The sequence below is a fragment of the Equus quagga genome, chromosome 10 (assembly GCF_021613505.1).
Source record: "Equus quagga isolate Etosha38 chromosome 10, UCLA_HA_Equagga_1.0, whole genome shotgun sequence".
Classification (NCBI taxonomy): domain Eukaryota; kingdom Metazoa; phylum Chordata; class Mammalia; order Perissodactyla; family Equidae; genus Equus; species Equus quagga.
This window is the reverse complement of record NC_060276.1, coordinates 108434021-108455174: the sequence shown is the minus strand read 5'-3', so window position 1 is coordinate 108455174 and position 21154 is coordinate 108434021. Positions and strand designations below refer to the sequence as shown.

Genomic DNA, 21154 nt, shown 5'->3' with positions numbered 1-21154 from the left:
CACGTGCCAGTGGCTTATATACGTTATCATGATGTCATTATATATATAATGATTAATCTCTGGAACTGCCCAGTGAAAATGGTTTATATAATCGCCATCCATTTCACAGAGGAGGAAACTGAGGCACCAAGAGAACGATGTATAATCCAAGTGTGCCCATCTCTAAGCAGCAGCATGATCTGACTTCTTGCCCGGCTGACCCCAGAGCACCTGGTGGGGAAAGGGCCAGGGGGCCCAGGAGGTGGTCGAAGAGAGGGGTGCCACTTTGGGGCCTGCGTGGGCTGAGGAGCACTGTCAGACTAGCCCTGAGGCCCAGCGACTGCCTCTGTCGGGTGTGTCTGGTCCTTAAGTTGGGTGAGCGCATGTGCTGCCCCGGCTGCCCATTTGCAAACGCTGGGCTTTTGAATCTCTGTAGCTCAACTGAGAATTCCCGTCCCCTGCATGATTTCTCTCTGTATCTACAGCCAAACCTGTACAAACTAGTAAAATGAGCCTCTCTTCTGAGGTAGATTTGTAAGGAAAATGAGCCTCTCTTCTGAGGTAGATTTGTAAGGAAAATGCAGTGTTCTTTGCCCAGATCTAGATAAACGGAGGATCTCAAAACATTGGCTTTCGTCCTGATCTAACGCAGGAGAAGCTGTGAAATTCACAAGCCTCTTGAGCCTCAGTTTCCCCACCTGTAAGAGCCTGGTGCTAATACTGGGCATCTAACAAGCAAATGTAGGACGATAAAGGCGTGTCCTTTACGGCTCCCAGGGCTCTGTTACTTGACCGGAGGGACAGTTCAGACCTCTGTCGCCGCCCTTGACCTTTCCAACACACCTGAGGTTTGCCCAGATGTCAGTCCCACAGAAGACAAAGTCACTAATTCCAGGGACTCCACACAGCCAATCCTGTTGGCCGCAACTCTCCACTCATATTTCACTCTCTCCACCCGCCTGCAACGTTCCCCTGACCACAGCTCCCGGCAGGCAGCGCCCCCCTCCTCCCGGGGTGACTCACTGCATTGCTTGCCTGCTTTCCATTGTGCCTTTTTTAAGTTCAAAAAAAAAAAGCAATGCGTCAAATTGAAAACCCAGCACAGCACATCTATTTAAAGTGCAGAGGAAGCAGCCTTTGAACGACTTGCAGACCGTGACGCCTTGTGAACCTAGAAGGCCTCAGCCCCAGTCTTTCTCGTGCTTTCTAAGGCCCTGACTTGAAAGGCAGGTGGGCGCTCATGGATGGCAGAGAAGAGGTCTGACGTCCACTGGGTTGGGGTGGGGGAGAAACTCCTGCAAGGGCAGGTGAGGACAGGCGAAGCCGAGCCTGAGGGTGAGCCCTGGGGATCGTTCCCAGCCACAGGCTCCTTTGAGGCGCCTCACGTGGCACAGGAATCGCAGCCCCATGGCTGGAAGTGTCTGCCTCTGCCTGTGTACACGCGTGTCCACGTCTGCAAGGAAGCAGTCTAAGAGGCATACGGGTTAGGCCTGAGACGGGGGCTGAGGAAGGGAGCGAGACTAGTTTGCCTCTGTCATTCAGTCATTCGATAGCTTCCATTTTCCAGCTACCCTAAACAGCAGCAAAGCAGGGGCTGCTCCGGAAGCTTGTGGGCTTCACAAAAGGGGTGGAGGAAGTTAAACTGCCTCAGCGCATGCTCCCTTCCCCTCTTGCCTTCAGACAGATGCAGTCCCTCCAAGCCCACTCTACAATGGAGCCCTCCTCCCCTCTGTCTTGGCTGCTGCCCCATGGCCCTGTTTCCCCTTCAAGCATCTCTCTCTGTAAGGGTTGGCAATAATGGTCATTCTTCTGTCCCATACCCCCCCAGTGATTGGGACAAAAGCCAAAGTCTACACTCCTCCCCTTGATGGTTACACTCCTGGCCCTCTGGCCTCCTTCCTGTTCTGCAAACACATTAGGTGCACTCCTGCCTTGGGGCCTTTGCACTGGCTGTTCCCTCTGCCTGGCATGCTTTTCCCTTGCATGGCTCAGGCCCTTACTTACTCCAGGTCTCTGATCAAATCCTGCCTTGTCAGAGGTCTTCTCCAATCATCCCATATGAGAGTCCCCGCCACCCCCGGGCCTCCCTGCCCTCTTTGTCTGCTTTATTCTTGTCCATGGCCTTGACCAGCTGTCCGCCCCCACCCCAAGCACGGTGCTTTGACATCTATAGGATGTAGTCCGATACTGATGGATTATATTCTCGAGGAACTCTTGCCTCGTGGCCCAGAATGTTTTGCAGGTGAGTAGTTGACTCATCCTTGACCTGCTTGGGGTGCAGGGCCCATCAGACCCAGGGCAGGGTCTGGAGGAGTCAACGTGCTCCCGTGCAAATCCTTCCCGCGCGGCGCAGCCTGGCCCTCCTCCTTTGCCCTTGCATCACGAGGAAACAGGGCCGTCCTGATGGAGCAGTGGTACCTGAGATTGAGTGAGGAGAGGCTCTGCTAAGACCTCTCCACCCCCACCCGGTTCCAGCATCATTTCCTCAGTGAAGCCCCCACTGGCCCCACGCTCAGTGCACCCTCCTCTCCCAGGGCTCTGATCGGAGTCCTCTCTCCCTGTCAACTTGCTTATTGTCCCTTCCCCTACTAGGCACGGAGCTGTCTGCCCTCCAGCCTGCTAAGCACAGTGCCTGCCACAGGAATGTGTGCTGACAGCACAAAAGCTATCTCCAGTCTCCATCAGGAGTCTGGGGACAGAAACACACAGCTCTGTGTGTGTGCACGTGTGTGTGTGCCATCACCCCAGCATAAGTTAGCTCACTGCTTTGGGGGATGAAAAGCCCAGAGATTTCTGGAGATTCAGGCAGCGAGGACAGCACAAGCTCCGATGCTTCTGCATCCAAGGGCCTGCTGAGCCCGCCTGCTCCATCTCCGATCACGAGATGCCGCCTCACCCGGCGGTGTGCGCAGTGCCCTCTTCCAGCCTCCTTGGAGCTGGCGGGCCGCTTTAGCTCTGGATCTCTTGTGCTTGATGAGGGAGAAAGAAGTGCAGCGGGGAGCTCTTGCCGGCTGCCACAGAGGGAGAGGGAGGGGAGGGGACAGGCAGGAAAGGCCGACTCACCTCGATGGTTGTGCTCCCTTGAGCCCAGGAGAGTGACTCGGATGCTTGCAAGAACTCAGGGAGCGAGGCCCTGTGACAGCGGGGGAAATTACTCACACTGTCAGGAGAGGCTGACACTTCGGATCAGTTCCGTTCTTTATTTTTAAATCCCCCAGCTGGCTAAAGACTTAGAAGGAAAGATGTGACTATCACTTGCGTCTTGTCCCAGATGGGCTGTCACTCAGGGTCCAGAAAAAGGCTAATGGGGCTGGGCTGGGCTAGTGGTCACGAAAAGATGCGAGGCACGTTGGCAATTCGTGCAGGGCTCCGCCGGGAGGTTTCGTGACAGCTCCTTGGAAGCTGGGCGGCAGGATGCGGTCTGCTTGGCGGCCCGGGCAGCAGCAGCTGTCCAGCCACTATGACTTAGTAACATTTTGACCTGAAGAGAGAAGCTGCATTATCCCAGCTGGAGCCCAGAGGGGCAGGGAGATGACTCACATGCTCCTCTTCACTCTGTTGTACAACCCTCCCCAGAGGGCGACCCCGCCTCTCAGGTCAGCTCTCAGCGCGGGGTGGGGGTGGGAGACAGGTCCTTCTTTTCCAGACAAAAGAATAAAAGCCGAGAGTCCTAGCTATAGTGGACACTTAGTTTTGGCTACTCAGCATCTGAACCCCCTCCCCAGGTCTGGGGATCGCCCACGTTAGGAAGCCAACGCCACCTCCACTTTAGAAGGAGGAACGCTCAGACAGCGGCTCTTCCAGCTGTCCTCACAACCAACAACCGCCCCAGCCGACGCAACGCACCTGCCCGAGACGGAATGCACAGCTAGCGGCCGCATGAGACCCGCTCTGCGACAGGTGGCAGCCTCTATATTTCGTTTCCAAAAGAGCAGAGGCGATGGTCTTAGTGGCTGGCGGTGGGGGCATCGGTGGTGCCAGCCCCAGGGTGTTGAGCCCATGAGAGTGACGTGGGGCCTTGTCCCTGGTGGGTGAGCTGCCAAGCCTGGTGATCATGTGACTTATCCGAAATCCTCCCCAGTCAGAGGTGCTTTCTGTTATTTGAAAATAAGAACTCGGACAGTTGGCCAACAGTGATACTGAGACTACGAGAGATGAGAGCCATGACTTGGGATTTCTCCTTGGCAAGTCTATCCTGAGTTTGTATCTGGAAAGGTCTTTCAAAAAAGGGGACAAGGCAGGCACAACCACTGCCCAGTGCCCAATGCCAATGCAGCTTGGTCCCACATGGACAACACAAAACCGTGCCCTTTGGAAAGCCTGGCACCTCAGCTGCATCAGCTGCCGGTGAAGGCATCTGGCAGCAACCCCACCGAGACGGCCGAAGCTGCTCAGATTTAGGTTTGAGGCATGGCTGTCCTGGTAGACCAGAGCTGGGAACACTTCACAGGGGGCTGGAGAATCTTCTTCCTTAGAGGTTTTCACAAACAGGAGACACATTTTTTTCATCCCCACCAGACTAGTCCATATTTCTGTATGCCAAGCAATGCCTGGCCCAGAGTAGGCCCACGATAAATGCTTTCTGAGCAATTCATCTTTCAGAATACGTGACATACTGCAATAAAGCAGAGGGATGAACACATGACTTCAGAGTTCATTGGTTTCGATGGTTCCAGTCCTTCTCAGAAGGCATTTTTGCCAAAATTGCACATATGTTCCTTAAAAACACACACATGGTTGTTTGCTGATGGAATTTGTCCCTCTCCCAAACCATCAGGCAAACGCTCGGGGCGCATCTGACTCGAAGAGTCCCGCCTGCAGTGTCAGGCCTTCTCTCTCCTCAGAGAACTCTCTTGGTAACTCAAGGACATGACTTTTCCTAAATGGCTTTCTGAGGGGGACAAAGGGGTCTAAGATGGTGACAACGCAGCTTTACTTCCCCTCACAGGCAGAGCTATCAGTGGCCAAGTCTGAGAGAGCAGAAGGCATTCTGGGACCATGCAAAGTACAGAGACACACAGAACAGATGGCAGCAACTTCAAAAGCAGAAGAATCGCCTTGAAAGATAAGGGCATCAAAGGAGGGGTGGGGGGCTTTTGTTCCCTCTGACAGCAAGGAAGCAGAGAAGACAAAAGCTGTTTGCCAGACTTGTGCCCCAGTCAATGGAACTGAACGATGGTTCTGCTGTAACTGACAGCCAGGGAGGCCAGGCCTCCTGTCGTCTTGTCCAGAAATAAATGGCATCAATCAACTGACGAACTGTTTCTCTGGCCTCCTGATCGTCTGGTCTCTTTTCTTTTGCTATTTTTACATGGGGAGCATTTACATCCTCCCTATCCAGGCAGCTAACGCCTGACAATCTCTCCTTCCAGTCCCTTGGCCTCAGCAGAGGTGCGGAAGCTCTAACTGGCCTCCTGACAGACGCCCACCCAGGAGACCCTGTGTGATAGGAAGAGCGTCCTCCTCCTCCCCCCACCAGCCCGGGGTTGCCACTGGGCATACCTGGCTTCGGGGAACAGGAAGCCCCTGGCCCCCCGACTGCCAGAGGCGGGGGAGTTGGGAGGGTTCCTGACTCCCTGGTGCTCACTGCTGTGCCTGGGTGTGGGCCTCCTGCACACTTACAGATGGGCACATTTACAGAGGCACAGAGAGGCTGAGTAACTCACCCCAGGTCACAGAGCTGCTGGTGTTGGGGAGTCTGTCTGACTCAGAGACAGAGCCTTCCTCCTTGCTGCTGGATTTACCCGGGTCAAAGCCAGGGCGAGCAGCAGGTAGGGTGGCTGGCTGCCTTTCAACTGAGGATGTTAAAAGAAATGTTTGTTTCTGGCTCTGAGACAGAACAGCTACCCCCCAGCCCTAGCAAAGGTCAAAAGTGGCCTCTCTGCTATGAGGAGGGAGTTAGGAAAGAGCAGTGGGGTGGAGAACCAGCCAGCCCAGACCTGAAGCTGTAGGGGCTGCCAGGCGGCGGTCTCCTGCCGTGGAAGCCCAGTCTGCTGAGGCCAGAACGGTGGCAGGACGGGACCTCTACCACCCGCCGAGACACCTGCTGCTCTTCCTGGCGTGGGCCTCAGCTGCTCATCAAACGGATTAAGCCTCAGAAGCCTGTTCTCCTTCTTCAAAGCTGACAGCTTGATGCCTGTGGAAATGCGGTACTATTTCAGGATTTCATTTGAAAGAGGCTTCAGGAGTGAATCGAAGGCTCATCTGAATTGCTTATTATGGCTCTTCTCCCAGCCTGCATCTTGGTCGGTGAGCCCAAACATGGTGTCTGTGGCTTTGCACGTCATCCACAGGCAGGTGATGTTCTAAATTAACTCCTGGCTCATTCTGGAGGGCTGTAGCTCTTCCCGAGTCTTCTCCCAAGGAGCAGCTGGGACTTGCACAGCATGTACCTTTCTTACGTGAATTACATGAGCCTTGCTTATGTCAAGCGTGTCTTAAAGACACCAAAAATAAAGGCTATGAAAATGCTACTAGGAATCTGGGTGACTGTTGACCCTCCTGGACCCTCAGAGGCAAATGGGGGCAAACAGGCTTCCCAGGGAAGACGGGGCACCAACAGGAAGGCTCCAGGGCACTGCAGGATCCGGGGGGTGAGGCATGGTGCCGCATGGGCCAGAGCTGCAGGCCAGGCTGCCCACGCTGTCTCTGGGATCTGTCCCGCAAATGCCAGTGTTCTGGGCAGGCCCCACCTTGCCGGCCCTGCGCCACATCCGTGTCTCAACACTGTCCCTGCCCCACTAAAGCACGGCCACCTTTCCACATTGGGCTTCCTCAGTAGTGCGAGGTCCTTGGGCACTGAGTCATGTCTCATTTATCTTTATGTTCCTCTAACTGCACACAGAAAGCATTCAACACGTGCTGACGAATGAAGGGAGGGAGGATCTAGAGATCCAAGGAGAAAGGTTTTACACGCTGACATGGATAGGAAGTGGGGGAAAGAGGAGCGAGGGACGGCGGAAGTCCACCGGAGCAGAAATCCAGTGATTCGGGCCTCTGCACTTATGTAACGACTACTTCAGCGAGGAAAGTTTTGTGGTTTCGAAGAGACAAAACAAAGGCACTGAAGTCCCAGGTGAGCGGTGCCTGTACGCCGCCGAGCCCGTGAGTGCACTGAGACCGCGCTCTAGACCGCCTCTCCCGGGGCGACTACAAAGTATTTGGCTTGGACTGAAGAGAGGCTCTTTAGCAGGCAGCGTCAGAACGTGAGGCCACCCTTCCTTCCGTCTGCTTCCAGAACAACTGTCAGTACTGCATCTTGACTCTGAGGGGTGGCAAGCACCGCAATGTCCCCTCAAAGCGGCTAGAGCATCAGCTTTCTTCACCTTCGCATAAACTTCCAAGCAAAGATCCAATGGCCACGTTCCTGTTTCAGAGGCAGAGTCATCGCCAATCTAACCCATCACTCAACCAGCTAGAGCTCACCATTTGGCCACCAGGTGACAGTCCTTCCAGGTCCACTATTCACAGAAACTGTTTCCCTGTTGTTCACCCTGCCCTGCCGCCCGCCCAAGGTAAGACATCTCCTAGAGGGAAATCCATCCACCAGGACATCGGCAAAAGATTGGCGAGGCCCTGCCCTGTCAGGATTTGTCCTTGCTCCTCGACGTCCAAGGCTTCCAACCACACCTACCTACTCCACACACACCTTAGAGTGCTAAGTTCAGGTGCTTCCACGAGGAGGCTCGAGTCCTCAGCCTGGCTCCATCATAAGAGGGAAGTGCTGTTTCTGCCAGCGCACACCACTAATTGCCATGGCATCTTGGGCTGCGTGGTCATCGTGCGGCTGCCCTGGAGCACAGGGGGAAAGTACCGTCACCTGCCAGGGTGATCAGCCCATGGGAGGTGGGGCACAGGCCTTCCAGAGGGACTTCCTGCCTGCTCTAGCCCCAAAACAACGGTTTGCCCAGCTGTAAGAGTTGGCTACTCCCTGCCTTTTTTTTTTGGCTAGACTCTGGAAAATGGGATTTTTCATATAGCAGGAGAAACCCTTAATTCATTGGTGGCCAGGATAAAATCCTTGAAGACCATAAGCCAAAGTTAACTGGGAGCAATTTTCTTAATCTTGCTGAGAGAATTATGTCACGTGAAGATAGCCATGCCAATGAAACAAGAGGCCAAGAAAGAAAGCAAAGCACAAGAAAACCAGAATTCCATAGAAAGAGTATTGTTCTATTTGGTAAACAGTTTGGTCCACAGACTGAATCCTGTTAAGATGGTGCCCTTGTCAAGGTCCGCTCATCTAGCTACTGCTGCTGGAAGGATCTTTCCGTCTTTAAGATGTGTCACTAGCTCATCCAACTATTTCAGTAACTCTGCGAGAGCCAATTTAAGCTGGCTTCTCAGTTCGCTCTGCACTCGAGACCGATTTCCAATTCCTCCTCAGACTCTAGGAGCCCAGCTGCTGTGACAAATGTTCCAGCAAAATCGGCCTAGACAGTGATCCCACGGTGCTCCTTGGGGGAATACAGGAGTCATCGGCTCTTTCTGTGGCTTGGACATGCACTGGTCTCAGGTCAGTCACTGCCATCTCCTCCCTGCCAGTAATTCTGATGAGACATGCTTTTGCAACAGCACAGGGGATCTTGGGTAACAGACGGAAGTTCCCAGTGAGGCTAGGGGGCAAGTGACAGACTCAGAGTGCTGACGCACTATTGCATCTGGCAGCCTGAATTGGGCAGCAGTTCCTGCAAATGAGAAGCCACTGCCTTTGTCAGGTAGGTCATTGTCCCATAAGCCCCACTCGGAGCACTGTCGTAAAAGAAGTGGCAAATGCCCGTGGCTTGGTCTTTCTCCAGGGTGTCCATGGCTCCAATTGACATCTGCAGCATGAAAAGGCAGAGACAAGGAATGAGCAGAGTTCACCCTTGTGGCCCTGGGGTGACTCTGTGTGCTGGAGGCTGGTCGCTAGAGGCCCACTCATGGCCTGGGGAGAAGAGCTCAGAGCCTGAGGGCAGGAGAGCCGACAGCACAGGGGAGGACATCCAGCCTCTGCTGCCAGCACTACACTGTGTTCCCACATGCCCTAGTTCGCACAGCATTATGGACTCGATAGTGAGAGGACAGCTTCTCCCAGCTCAACTTTGGGTGCAGGGTAAGTGGTTTGTTTACCCAGGGCCGTATGCAGTCATGTGCCACGTAACAAGGTTTTGGTCAATGATGGACTGCATCTACAACGGTAGTCCCATAAGATTAGTACCATGTAGCTTAGGTGTATAGTAGGCAATACCATCTAGGTTTGTGTAAGTACACTCTATGATGTTCGCACAACAACGAGATCGCTGAGTGACGTATTTCTCAGAATGTGTCCCCACTGTTAAGTGACACATGACTGTTCATAGCAAGGGTGGTGTTTGCACTAAGACCTATGCTGAAATGGGTCTGCCCATCTCCAAAGGTCTGTGGATTCATTAAGTAGTCACTGTGCCATTTTCTAACCACATTTTTTTCACAATTTGTGATGACATTTTCTTTGTTTGAGAGTATTCTTTCCTATTGGACACAGAATCTCCAGCCTCAACAGAGACAAATGCCAGCCATCTTGGCTACCCTGCCTCTGTCCCCACCTTGGCTGTGGGGTGACTGGGCGGGCCTGGGCACACCCACCTGGTCCTGCAGGAACAGCTGGTTTGCCATCTGCACGATCTGGTCCACATGGATGATGCCCCCGATGTTGTTCATCTCCGTGTCTGAGAGCAGCGTGAGCACCATGATGGCCTCCACCAGCAGCTGCCGGTACTCGGGCTGGGGCACGCGGTTCAGCACCGACTCAACATGGACAGCGAACTTGATCTCCTCCTGGGTCATCTGCCAAAGGGACCAGCAGGGGGTCAGGAATGAGCCAGGACAGACACAGCCCCGTCACCAATGCTGAACACAGTACCCATCAAGGTTGGGGTCAGCTCAGACACTGCCTCTTTTCTGGCCAACTTCCAGATTCTGCCAGCAGGAATCCTCTGGAGCAGGAGGCCAGGAGCTCTGCTCTGGGAGTCGGCCTCGTCCTAGCCTTATTTACCCACTCCACTGGACTGTGACTTCCAAGGTGCAGGGACCGTTTCTTATTTGTCTTTCTTCTTCATCATTCTTTGCAGCATATGGCATCATGCCTTGGGTGGCATAAAAACTAAAACTCAATTTTTAAAAGAATGGGGAAAAGACACCAGGAACATGGCTGCTTTTGGCAGAGAGGGGGCCAGAGGAGGCTGCACGTGGATCCACGAGTGTGGCATGCGGCTTTGCTCTTTTCATAGGAGTTTAAAGGGCAAACCTAAAGATCTTGATAGTCAGAAATGCTGTTTCTGAGGGGAAGGAGAAAAGGTGATGCTCATGAATGTGGGAAAGAAACTGTAAAATTTGAGGGTTAAGCGGCAAAAAAGATCAGCCCTACAAATGGCCTGTTTCTACGTAAGAAGCTTGAAAGCAGCCCGAGTGGTTAGAGTCGCTGAAATGAAGCCCTCAGTGGAAACCCGCGCAGGCCGGCGTTCGGGCTTTTCCCATCGTACCTCTCGTGTCGTTGAGGATGGGAGCACATAACCATCGATGGACAGACCATGGCACTGGAAGCAGAATAATACACATATCACATTTTAGTCAGATTCCAGAACGTGACTAATAAGCGTGCATACATGCATGCACACACACTCAAGTTGCTCTGCCTTGGAAACCTGTGCGAGGGCTGGAACACGCCAGACTCTCAAGAGTTATTTTTAGAGAGCTTGTTCTCACTGCCCACAGGCTGTGTTTTCAATAGAACAATTCTAGGGAACCAGCAGGCATCTTTCAGATCTCGCAGGAATAATGCCCCAGGGTGCTGCCAGGTCCTCCTCTGTGGAAGCCCGCATTGCACTTGGCAGCCCAGCTCTGGCGGCTGAGGCCCCCTTTGGTGCCATATAAAGGGAGATTTTCATGGCTCCTGCTGGCAAAGCGATACTTCTGTGCCTTTGCAGGCATCTATTTTTGAGGTTTCTATAATAAGCACCAATCACAGAAGACTCAAGCACATGCACAGACACACACATGCACACCCATGTATATAAATACCAAGCGTCGGCTCGATACAAGATGCTGCTTTTTCATAATAAAAGTGTCCTGGTATAGAGCCAGTGGAAATCTGGAGGGAAGCATGTGATGCCCCAGGAAGTGTGGGGAGATTTTCTAGGAACAGTTTGTTCTGGTCTAATTGGCTGCCTTCTAAATCCCAGTGCCCTGGCCAGCAGTGGCGGCCCCACCCCTGTCCCCGGTGGGCTGAGGACAGAGCGGCCAGAAATGCTTGTGCTCCTGACAAGAGGCAGAGAACGGAGAACCAGAGGCCACGTGGGCTCTGAGGGCTCTGCCCCCATGTGGGGACTCGGAGTCCAGCTGCACAAAGATGGGGGCTGCTCTGACCTCCCCATGCCCAGCTCTGCGAGGAAGACTCCGATCCCTACCCAGCAGAGAGGCTAAAGGCTCCCTAATGGGCCAGGGGCCACTGTCACAAACTGACCCAGCCGAAGGGTGCTGTGTCTTTGGGAAGGGGACTGTAGTATGCACTCATTTGGGATTACTTTTCTCTCCTCTCCTACTGTGAAATGAGCTAACAAAAATAGTTTTAGGAAAAAATCAGTCCTGCCCCTGGTTCTCGGCTTGCATAGAAGTTTGTAACTGAAGCAGACTGTCCCCCCATGCAAGAGGAAAGACAAACTCTGTGGGACCCAGGAAGCCACATGAATGCCCTGGGGCTGATGGAAGAGGGAGACAGAACGTGGGTGAGGGACAGAGGGGCATGGCTGCCCCCGCTGACCCCTCCTTGGCAACAGGCGTTCGGCGTTCGGGCGGGCTCTCCCACACTCAGGTAAGGCAGTGGAGGCTGTGGCTGTCACCTTGCATCTGTTTTTGATGACCTCTGCTGATGTTTTAAGAATGCAGCCTGTCTAAGGGCCACAGGCGTGGCAGCCAGCTGGCTAAGGGGAGTGGGTCTGGAGGTCCCCCCAACCCTGGTCTTCCAGGTGGGGAAGCAGAGGCTGCCAGGGTGTGTGGCGATAGTGCCTTCAGGGTGCCTGGGACTCAGGGTCAGACTGGCAGCCCTTAGTACCCCACTCGGTGCCCTGCAGAGAGGAGGTACTCTGTCACGTTGCTGAATGGCTTGGATACAGGCCTGGGGGGGCTGTTCCAGGTCACCTGTCACGGTGTTTTCTCTGGTTCTTGTTTATCTTGTGACTTTTCTATGTTCCTAAAATATGTCAAAGGTGGTCCCACACAGCTTGGGCTGCCACTTTATCTAACTTGCTGTGGTTACAGCCAGTGGTTCTCAACCAGGGGCAATTTGCTGCCCAGGGGACACTTGGCAATGTCTGGAGACATTTTTGGTTGTCACAACTCGGGGAGGGGGTGCTACTGGCATCTAGTGGGTGGAGGCCAGGGATGTTGCTTAACATCCCACAATGCACAGGGCAGCTCCAACAAAGAATTGCCCAGCCACAGACATCAGTGGTGCCCGGATGGAGAAACCCTGCTCTAGGCTGTGAGCTCCCAGAGGGCGGGGCTGTGTGTCTGCTTGTTCTGTAGTCGCAGGCTACCTAATACCTGTAGGTGCCACCACGTCCCACCAAGGGAGTAAGAAGGGACGGTTCACTTCCCTGGGAGCACGTGTCCTCCAGTACCAAGGCCTGTGTGCTGCAGCACAGTGGCCAAGCTCACCTTTTGAAGGATCTTCCACACCTTCTGGTAGAATCCCACAGGGACCCTGTTGATGGCCCCGTCCAGCCTTCTCCTGCGCAGCCACTGGCCTTGCCGCTCCCCCCAGCCAATGTGATGCCCGCCTGAGTCTGACGATGATGTGCCAGTGGGCGAGGACGGGGTGCTGGACCTCTGTAAGACAGACAGCACACGGCCTTCAGAAGCCTCACGGCCTGTGCTGCAAGGGTGTGCTGGCCGTAGTGAAGGGCGGCTCAGTGAACTAGTCAAAGATACCAGATGACCTTTTGCCCAGAGAGGAATTTGGTTCCTTGATTTGACCTTGGCCGTTTCTTGAAGCTGGATTAACTCTTTAATGCACCGATTTGGTTACTGAACTCCTTCTTTGCACCCCTCCCAGCCCCCAAGAAGGATAGCAGCAAAGGACCCTGACCTGACAGCGGGAGGCCGAGCAGGTAAGGGTGCGGGCTCTGGGGTCGGGCTGCGAATCCCAGCTCAACACTAGCTGCATCAACCCCTAGCACTAGCTCCAGGCCTCAGGCTCATCTGCATCATGGGGACATAGTCGGACCCCCTTCAGGGAGCTGTCTGCCAGCACTCACTCAATGAGGACACACAACACCCTGAGAGTATACCCGGCTTGTGCGAAGTGCTCATGGTGGGCAGTGTCACTACCAAGGCCTCCTGGCATTGCTGCAGGAGGGCTTGGAGAGAGATCCCGGCCCTTGGAGCAGGGGAGCCCCTCGGAGCCGCCACAGCCCCGGGAGACAAATGCCAACGTGCCCCCCTTCCTTCTGCAGTGCCACAGAGAAGTGGCAGTCACCTCCCCATAGCGCAGGTGCCACGTGAATGCAATCCATCACGGAGCAGAGGAGGGTCTGGGGCCAAAGACAGAAAGTCAAGGCTGGGAATCTGCATTTCGCAGCGGGGACCTCCGAGATTATGGTATAGCCATGCGTCCTTTTCAGTCTGCTTTCTGCGATGCCTGTTCTCAGCACGGGCCTTTAGCCTAATCTGGGGCAACGGCAGCTGGGAAGACGTGCTCTGCTGAAGCTGAGGGAAAGGGCGGCATCTCCTTCCCACCTTCTCGCCTGAGGCTGGACTTACTCTGGCCTCCGTGAGGGGAGCGCTGGGACAGGGCCAGTAGTTTTGCCTCTGGCCTCAGGGACTGGCGGGCCTGCCCACCGCTGCAGAGGCAGCTCTGCGAGGCTCCCAGTGGGGGCCTGGCGAGCACGCCTGCAAGTGGGGTGCGCTCAGTGTGGGGGCGAGCATCAGGCAGTTGAGGCCACGCCACCTACCCTCCCTACAGCAGAGCTCACGGCCTGCTTCTGTGGACGGAAGGGTCTGCAGGTTGGGAAAGGGAAAACCTTCATCCTTCACGTTATCTTTGTTCTAGACTATCTGGCACTTTCATTTCTCAATGCACAACATAAAAATTAAAGGTTTAAAAATGAAATCCAAATGTTAAGCATGCTAGCAGGGCAGGAGGCAGGAGTTTTCTCCATGCACTCATTTTGTCTTCATCAGATCTTATTTTGAAAAGGCTGTTAAGCTGGGTTATTCCATTAGGCTCATTACTGCCATTTAAATACGGCAACAATTAGATACAAATAAAAGTAATTACAGCCGCACTCATCAATGACTCAGCTGGTTTTCTCCTAGTTTCGGGAGGAAGATGCGGGCTCGCCTCTGCAATTAGAAGTTTCCTAGTCGTCCACTCGATCTGGGGCCTCACACCAAGCAGGGGCATCATGAGTACAAAGTGCTAGTCAGCACGTGCAGGCAGTGGTTCACCACCATGGCTCAATAGAAAGGCACAGAACCAATGCCTTGAAGGTTCCAGAAGCTCCTGGACAAACAAAGCTCAGTTCAAGACCTTCTCGGCTTGCTTTCTAGACTCTCCTCATAATGACAGTCAAATGAAAACACTTAAACCTGTTCAAATCTTCGGGAGTTAAGGATGAGGTGGGAGCACGAGAAGGGCAACAAGAGGATTCAGACACCACAAACGAGGAGGTGGCGGTGAGGAGGACAACAGGTGAGACTCGTGGTTTACTGCAGACTTGGAGGAATGCGCGCTGCTGGACACAGCCTGGCTCACAGAAAAGAGCTACAAGACAAAGAGAGTCCACTCAGTCATGTGCAGTGACACCAGAGGACGCAAGCAGAGAGGAGGACACAGAATGGCAGCAGAAAGAAGGCGCAGAGGTGGCGGCGTACGGAAGTTCTCACTTACCAACCAGGCAAACAGCCCCAGTGAGACGGGCATGGGCAGAGCTCTGCGGCTCCGTGCAATGGAGAACTGGGAAACGCGCTCTCTCTGAGTAAGACATGTTACCACATTCTAGTCCTATGTGGAGAGTGCCTCATCAAGTTAGGACACAATTTATTTCCCAGTTACAGCTGTGAAATGCTAATCTTTCACGTTAAGTGTTGTGAAAATCTACAAAATACCCATAACCAGCATTTAGCATCTGGTACCTTCTGGCATTCAACACCTATCTGTTAAATGAATGAAGAAGATCTGCTGATGACCTTTTGCCAAACAAATATTTCTTCATCTGAAAATCTAGAATGTACCCTTAACTTGCATGGAGATAGTGCCTGAGCGCACACACACGCACCCATGGTGTTCTCGCAAAAGTAAATAGAGGGGGCCAGCCCCATGGCCTAGGTGGGTTTGATGCGCTCCCCTTTGGCGGCCCGGGTTTGCAGGTTGGGATCCCGGGTGTGGACCTGTGCCACTCGTCAGCCTTGCTGTGGCAGCATCCCACATATAAAATAGAGGAAGACTGGCACAGACGTTACCTCAAGGCTCATCTTCCCCAGAAAAAACAAAAGTGAATATAAATTTAAAATGCCACGGCATCTATTAAGTTTGGGATACAGAATAATATATGTCCTTGATGTAAGTGGCCAAATACAAAACTCGTACTGAGTCTAAACCCATCAAAGAAGAAAGGTGATCGTTTTGTCCCCATAACATGCAAGGATGGCATTAAATGGAGGCAGGAGGAAGCACCCACATTCACCCTCCGTCAGCCGCCATCAGCATGTGGGTAACCAGAGAGATGGTGCCACCGAGTGGCTGGCAAAGGAAGATGTTTGGAAAGTCTGTTCTTACTTGAAAAGGGCATAAATTAGAAGAAGCGAGCACGTATGTTTTTCCCTGGGATGAAGTATAGAATCTGCACGTCATTATGTGATTCCTGTACGCTCTCTCAGTCATGGAGCCATTAAATCATTAGGAATGTGACTCCAATTTTCTGGAAGGAGGAGGAGGAGGAGTGTCCCAAGGGTAATAAGAGAACGGTATTCTTACATTTCTTTCTTTTCCTTCTAGGGTGAAATTCCCCCAGGCAATCTGGGGACAAGAATAGCAGTTTTCTTTCTACTATTATAAACAATGACCACATTTTACTTTTCCCTATTTGTTTCCCTTTGTCTGAACAGAAACTCCTGCCAAGGCAGAGCCGGGACCATCTCTTTCAAAAAGTATCCTGCAAAACCCAAGAATCTGATACATGGATTTTTCTTAAAGGCATGGGGCAAGGTCATTTCTCCTGCTTTCAAGTCCAGCACTCTGCCTGTCCCCAGGGCTGCCTGTCCCTGGGGCTGCCTGCCACCACCTGCGGAGTGCCCTCCATCCAAGCCTGTTTGATGGGCAGACCCATTCTCCACGCATTCAGATTCTCCATATTGACAGCCTCGCTTTCTACATTCAAGCGAGAAAGAACATGAAGCACACACAGTAAGGGATGGAACAAGACAGATGTTTCACCTGTTCGTCAGCACTAAATCGCCTAGTCATCTGAAAATAAAAATACAGCAGGCAGTAAACAAAAAGCACTTTCGAATCAAGGATGCCTCCTACTTCTACCACCCTCTAGACAGTCCAGGGAAGTGTTGGTCCAACTACAGGGTGAGGCCCACCAGTGCCTCACGGACTCAATCGAGTGAGCCATCATTTGAAATGGAGAAGAAAATCTGGGTGCGTTTCCCCCTGCAGGTCATGGTCAGAAGGAAACTATTTCCTACTGTAGCTTATGGTCAAGTTCTAGCACAGGACCCGGCACATTAGGACCAAAAAGCTGTTGACTTGCAGTCCTGTGGGGTCAGTTCAGAAGGAATTTATTGTGAATTAAATAAAGGTAAACAAAGAAAAGAGACACCTGTGGCTGGTGGGGACTACAGGTATCACAAGCATTCCATCCTATTTCTAGATTCCTCTTCTTATTTCATTTGAAGGCCACGTTTGATGGAGAGATGATTCAACGAGCTTTTGCATGACCCTACTTTTTAAACGGCTGTGGCCCACTTGAAAGAGTGGCTCTCGCCAACAGAGGCAAACATGGGGAAGGGTGTTTTCCAGAATGTTCACGTAATATGTTACCACGTGTGACCGCACGTGAGTGGCTCTGGGATATCTGGGTACAGAGGTGTGCTCAGATTCCAGGACAGGAGGGATCTCATGTCCTCTAAAAAGAGCAGGCTGCACCCTGCATGCCCCAATTTCTATCACTTTCTGAGCTGAGCCCAGGTAGGAAGCCACTTCTTTCCTGGCTGCCACCGCCAAGAGCTCTTCTTACCTGTTTCATCTCACTCCTCAGCCTGTTAATGCCACTCCTCTCGGTTTTGGTGACTCCAGTATGGCCCACCTCGTGGATTGAGATGGCGGGGCTGGATGCGGAGGAATGGATCGGTCGCACTGGAGAGGAAACACACGTGGGTCTTAGGAAGTACACAGCATCCACCCTGAGATGAATGCATGTGACGTGCTCATTTTCATCTGTGTCGATCTCCCCCCTTGATTAGAAACTCTGTTAGAGGAGGAAGGCCTCATCTGCCCTGGCCAGTGCTGTTTGCTTCCAGCACCTGGAACAGGACCTGCTACACAGCGCAAGCTCAATACTTGTTTGAGGAAATGGATGAAAGAACATCACTTAAGCAGCATGTAGAAAAAAGTGAGTGGCCATAAAACCCTTTCATGAATTGGGTATATTTTTTTAAAATAATTTTTTATTTCTCCAAAAGTTTCCTTGTAGAAAACTGAGACCACCCAATTAAGGGGCCTTGGGCTGGAGAGGGAAGTCCTAGGAGAACAAGCTGACCGAGGGCTGGAGGCGGAGGAGATGTGGCTGCCTGAGGGTCAGTGCGCTGCTGCCATCACAGGCAGGGAGGCCTCCATCACCTCACTTCCCACCTGCTGCAGCAGCCTTGGGACCACGCCTGTCTGCGGCCCTGCCCCCCACTAACCAGTTCTCCATGCTGTGGTCACAGTGATCACTCTAAAAGGCAAGTGTGATCATGTCACTGCCCACTTGGAATCGCTCCAGGCCTAGCTCTGTCTTCAGGATAAAGCCCAAACAATCTTCCCAGCGGTACACAAAGCCCCAGCGACTTGAGCCCCACCTGCCCCTCTTAGCTCTCCACTCTGGGCCAGCCATACACTGCTGGGCATTTGCACGTGCTGCTCCCTCCTGTCCTGTTTCCCTCTGTCAGGCACATCCTCCCTGTCTGCAGGCCCAGCTCAAAGATCACTTCCTCGGGCAGCACCCCTTGCATGCACCACCTTCCCACCCAACCCACCACTGAAGCCATGGGAGTGGAGGGCACTCCCCTGGAGTTGAGACAAATAAGGAGTCGGGGACACCAATATTTAAAGGACAGCAGAAAAGGAAGAACCCACCAAGGAAACTCGATCATTACCAGAAAGGGAGGAGGGAGGGACACCAGGAAAGTGGAAAACAGAAGCCAAAGGGGTCTGGGAAGCTAGAGTGGGACTTGTATGGGGTGGGCATTAGCTGGAAATATTTCTTAGACATCTCAGGATTTAATCAAAATTCTAAGACTGTTTCAGCTTAATTCATAAAAATTGAACAACTGCCAAGGACAATTAACAAAATGATGTTATGTAAAAAGATGGGACCTCTTCTGGCCTAACTTGCAGTTAGACATATTTTGTCACTCAAAAGTGACATTACTCTGGTCCTAGTTTTGTAAGCATCTACAGCTTTATATCTAATAACAAATTTTTAGTAATTATCTGTGTCAAATCATGTATATTATTTTGATGAACAGAACCCATTAAATATTTATCTTGTCTATTTACGTGTCAAGGACTGTGCATTTGAAAGAACTGAAAATGACTTTTGGAAAAGGATCTCGAGCGCTCTTCCTTCAGGAAAGGAGAAAAGCCACCGAAACACATCTGATTGCATGAGGCTGTCTTTGTCTGCCGGTGGGCACACACTCTGGGGAAAAAACATGAAGTACTCGATGTCCTCCTTATTAAAGAAAAAGAATGACAGCCCACACTGCATTTCTTTGACTTGATGAAATAAATTCACAAATGTGTCTGCAAATCATTTCACTTTATTATGAAGAGGAGAAATGATAATTGCTTCAATTATAATTAGGGAGCATTTGAGAACAGAATTCCACCAGGACTCAGGCGATTGTATTTCCTAGCAGTGCAAACAGGGTTCCGGTGGAGATAAGACTGAGCCAACAAGATGGGGCCAAGGCGAACTCACTCAGCAAGCAGGTGCTGTGGGGTTGTAGAGGGTTCTTCTCCCGGCCCCGTGAAGTTAGCTAAGGAGGCACTGGTTGAGAATGGTTCTACCCAAACCAAAGGCGGGGTGCTCAGGTGATGTAAAAAGATAGCCCTTTCATCCTGACAGTCTGGTCACCTCACCACTTCCTAACACCTGTGCGCAAGTGATGGCACCTGGACCTATGGCAGCAGGAGGCGGGCAGCAGGCCAGGATGCAGCGGTGTGCACACCACACCCATGAGCGACCACAGCTCTCTCAGCAAGCCTACGAGGGGTCACAAAGCCCTGCAAGGGCAACCTCCAACCTAGGACTGTGTTCCTCTCAGTAAATTAGGACCTTACCCTCATACGTTATGTCTCAAATCGCGATTACTGATGTCGACTGGTACACAAATGACGCAGTTCCAGGCGACGCTGGACATGTCAGGTCCCCTCCCCACAGAGATAAAACAAGCATTTACTTACCACTTCTTTCAACTCCAAACTCCTTTCCACTTAGAATATGGTGCAAGAGACTTTTCATATCGAATGGGCTGAGGTTCATCAAACTTTCAGAAGCTTCTTCTCCTAAAAACAAACATCTTGTTAAGTGTCCCAGACACTGGGCTGGCAGTAGGTGAAGGATGAGTTGGGAGGGAGTGACAAAGGATGCTGTGGCAGGCCTCTCTGCTCAGGATCACCTCACCACTTATTCAGGGCTGAAATGTGCTGATCCTTGGTGATTCTAAATGCTGCTGTTTAAACTGTATAATTTTTCATGCTGTAATGATCCCAGTGTTAGGCATCTGACAGTTGACTTACATATTTAAAGTCGGTAGGCTTTCTCCCAGCGTAGGTGTCATTAAATGGGGGATGACATCTCACCACAAGGAGACACAGTAACGGACTTAGATGTCAGGAGCAGAGTGGAAGATTCTAGTGCCTCATTCTCCCTGACATACGAAATTCCCCACCCTGTGCTGGACGGCTTGGTGGAAGGTACATCTAAATAAGAGAACCTGGTAAAGCAGGAGCACACGCAAAGGCTCAGGAGCCTGGATTCCAGCATACTTGGGCAGGGCTCCCCAGAAGGCAGGGCGGGTGGGTGCGGGAGCTGTGGGAGCCGCTGGAGAGTCTGCCCCCGCATACCACACCTGAACAGTTCAGGCTCCGTGCCAGCTCGGTGGCCATCACTTGAATGATCAGTCCAATCCGGAGTCTGAGCATCTCCACGAAGAGGCTGGGCTGCGCCCTGACGTACATCGCCAGGTAAACCACAATCTCCTGACGCAGACACATGTGGAGACAGCGTTTTAGAGCCCAGGCGGTGGCAGAGGGGCCCCTGCCACCCAGAGAAGGCCGCAGCCCTGTCCCTCCCTGGCCAGCTGACCTGTGTGAGGACGGCGATGCTGATGTCCTGCCCACTGGCTTCGTAGATAAGTTTTGTGAGCTCCTCGGGGGGAAGGGGCCTAGGAAGAAGCAGGACACAAACACCATGAAAGATGCCCAGGAGGGCTGCCTCCTCGCCCTCCGGGGAAGGTCCCCATTTTCCGTGCTGGAAGCTCCCAAGTGATAGTGTCTTTTAAAAGACCCTCTTCCTGACCAGTGGATGGCACTGATGTTTTCCCCACGATCCACCACAAACCTGAGGCCCCCAGGCTGATGACTTACGCAGAGATGATCTTCTCCCGGGGCTCTGGTGGCAGGCCCACTGTGAGCTGCTTCTGGTGTGACAGCAGGTCCGTGCAGGCCTATCCATTTAGGAAAAAGGGCGAGGCGGCAAGGGGGTGAGGGAAGAAACAGATATTAGCAAAGCCAACAGGGAAGCACCACCACCAATAAGATCATAAATTTTCCTTTACAAACTTTATGACCCATGTTGCCACTTACTTGAAAAATTCATACATAGACCCCCACACTGAGCAACCCAGGCAGGGCTGGGTCCCAGTGATCTTTGTGTCCCCAGGA

General features: G+C 52.5%; 1 protein-coding gene and 1 long non-coding RNA gene across 5 annotated transcripts in view; one reads left to right on the top strand and one right to left on the bottom strand.

Annotated features, from left to right (window-relative positions):
- Positions 1-3153: 3153 nt before the first annotated feature.
- PHKA2 (phosphorylase kinase regulatory subunit alpha 2) overlaps positions 3154-21154 on the bottom strand; it is an 80753-nt gene continuing 62752 nt past the window's right edge. For 2 of the 4 annotated variants that reach the window (XM_046673052.1, XM_046673053.1), the window contains 10 exons: positions 20858-20937; positions 20577-20655; positions 20341-20470; positions 19673-19774; positions 17241-17359; positions 16433-16462; positions 12655-12825; positions 10482-10535; positions 9586-9786; positions 3154-8801 (listed from right to left, as the gene is read on the bottom strand). In XM_046673052.1, coding sequence (XP_046529008.1) covers positions 8631-8801; positions 9586-9786; positions 10482-10535; positions 12655-12825; positions 16433-16462; positions 17241-17359; positions 19673-19774; positions 20341-20470; positions 20577-20655; positions 20858-20937 — 1137 coding nt within the window. In that variant the 3' untranslated portion in view covers positions 3154-8630. Of the gene's footprint in view, positions 8802-9585; positions 9787-10481; positions 10536-12654; positions 12826-14586; positions 14762-16432; positions 16463-17240; positions 17360-19672; positions 19775-20340; positions 20471-20576; positions 20656-20857; positions 20938-21154 lie in introns of those variants that run through there. The other 2 variants (XR_006890287.1, XM_046673054.1) reach the window with 2 other exon arrangements.
- On the top strand, positions 10553-16424 carry LOC124245599 (uncharacterized). Its single transcript, XR_006890288.1, has 3 exons — positions 10553-11809; positions 13052-13106; positions 16105-16424. It is a non-coding gene; the product is annotated as an uncharacterized LOC124245599 (long non-coding RNA).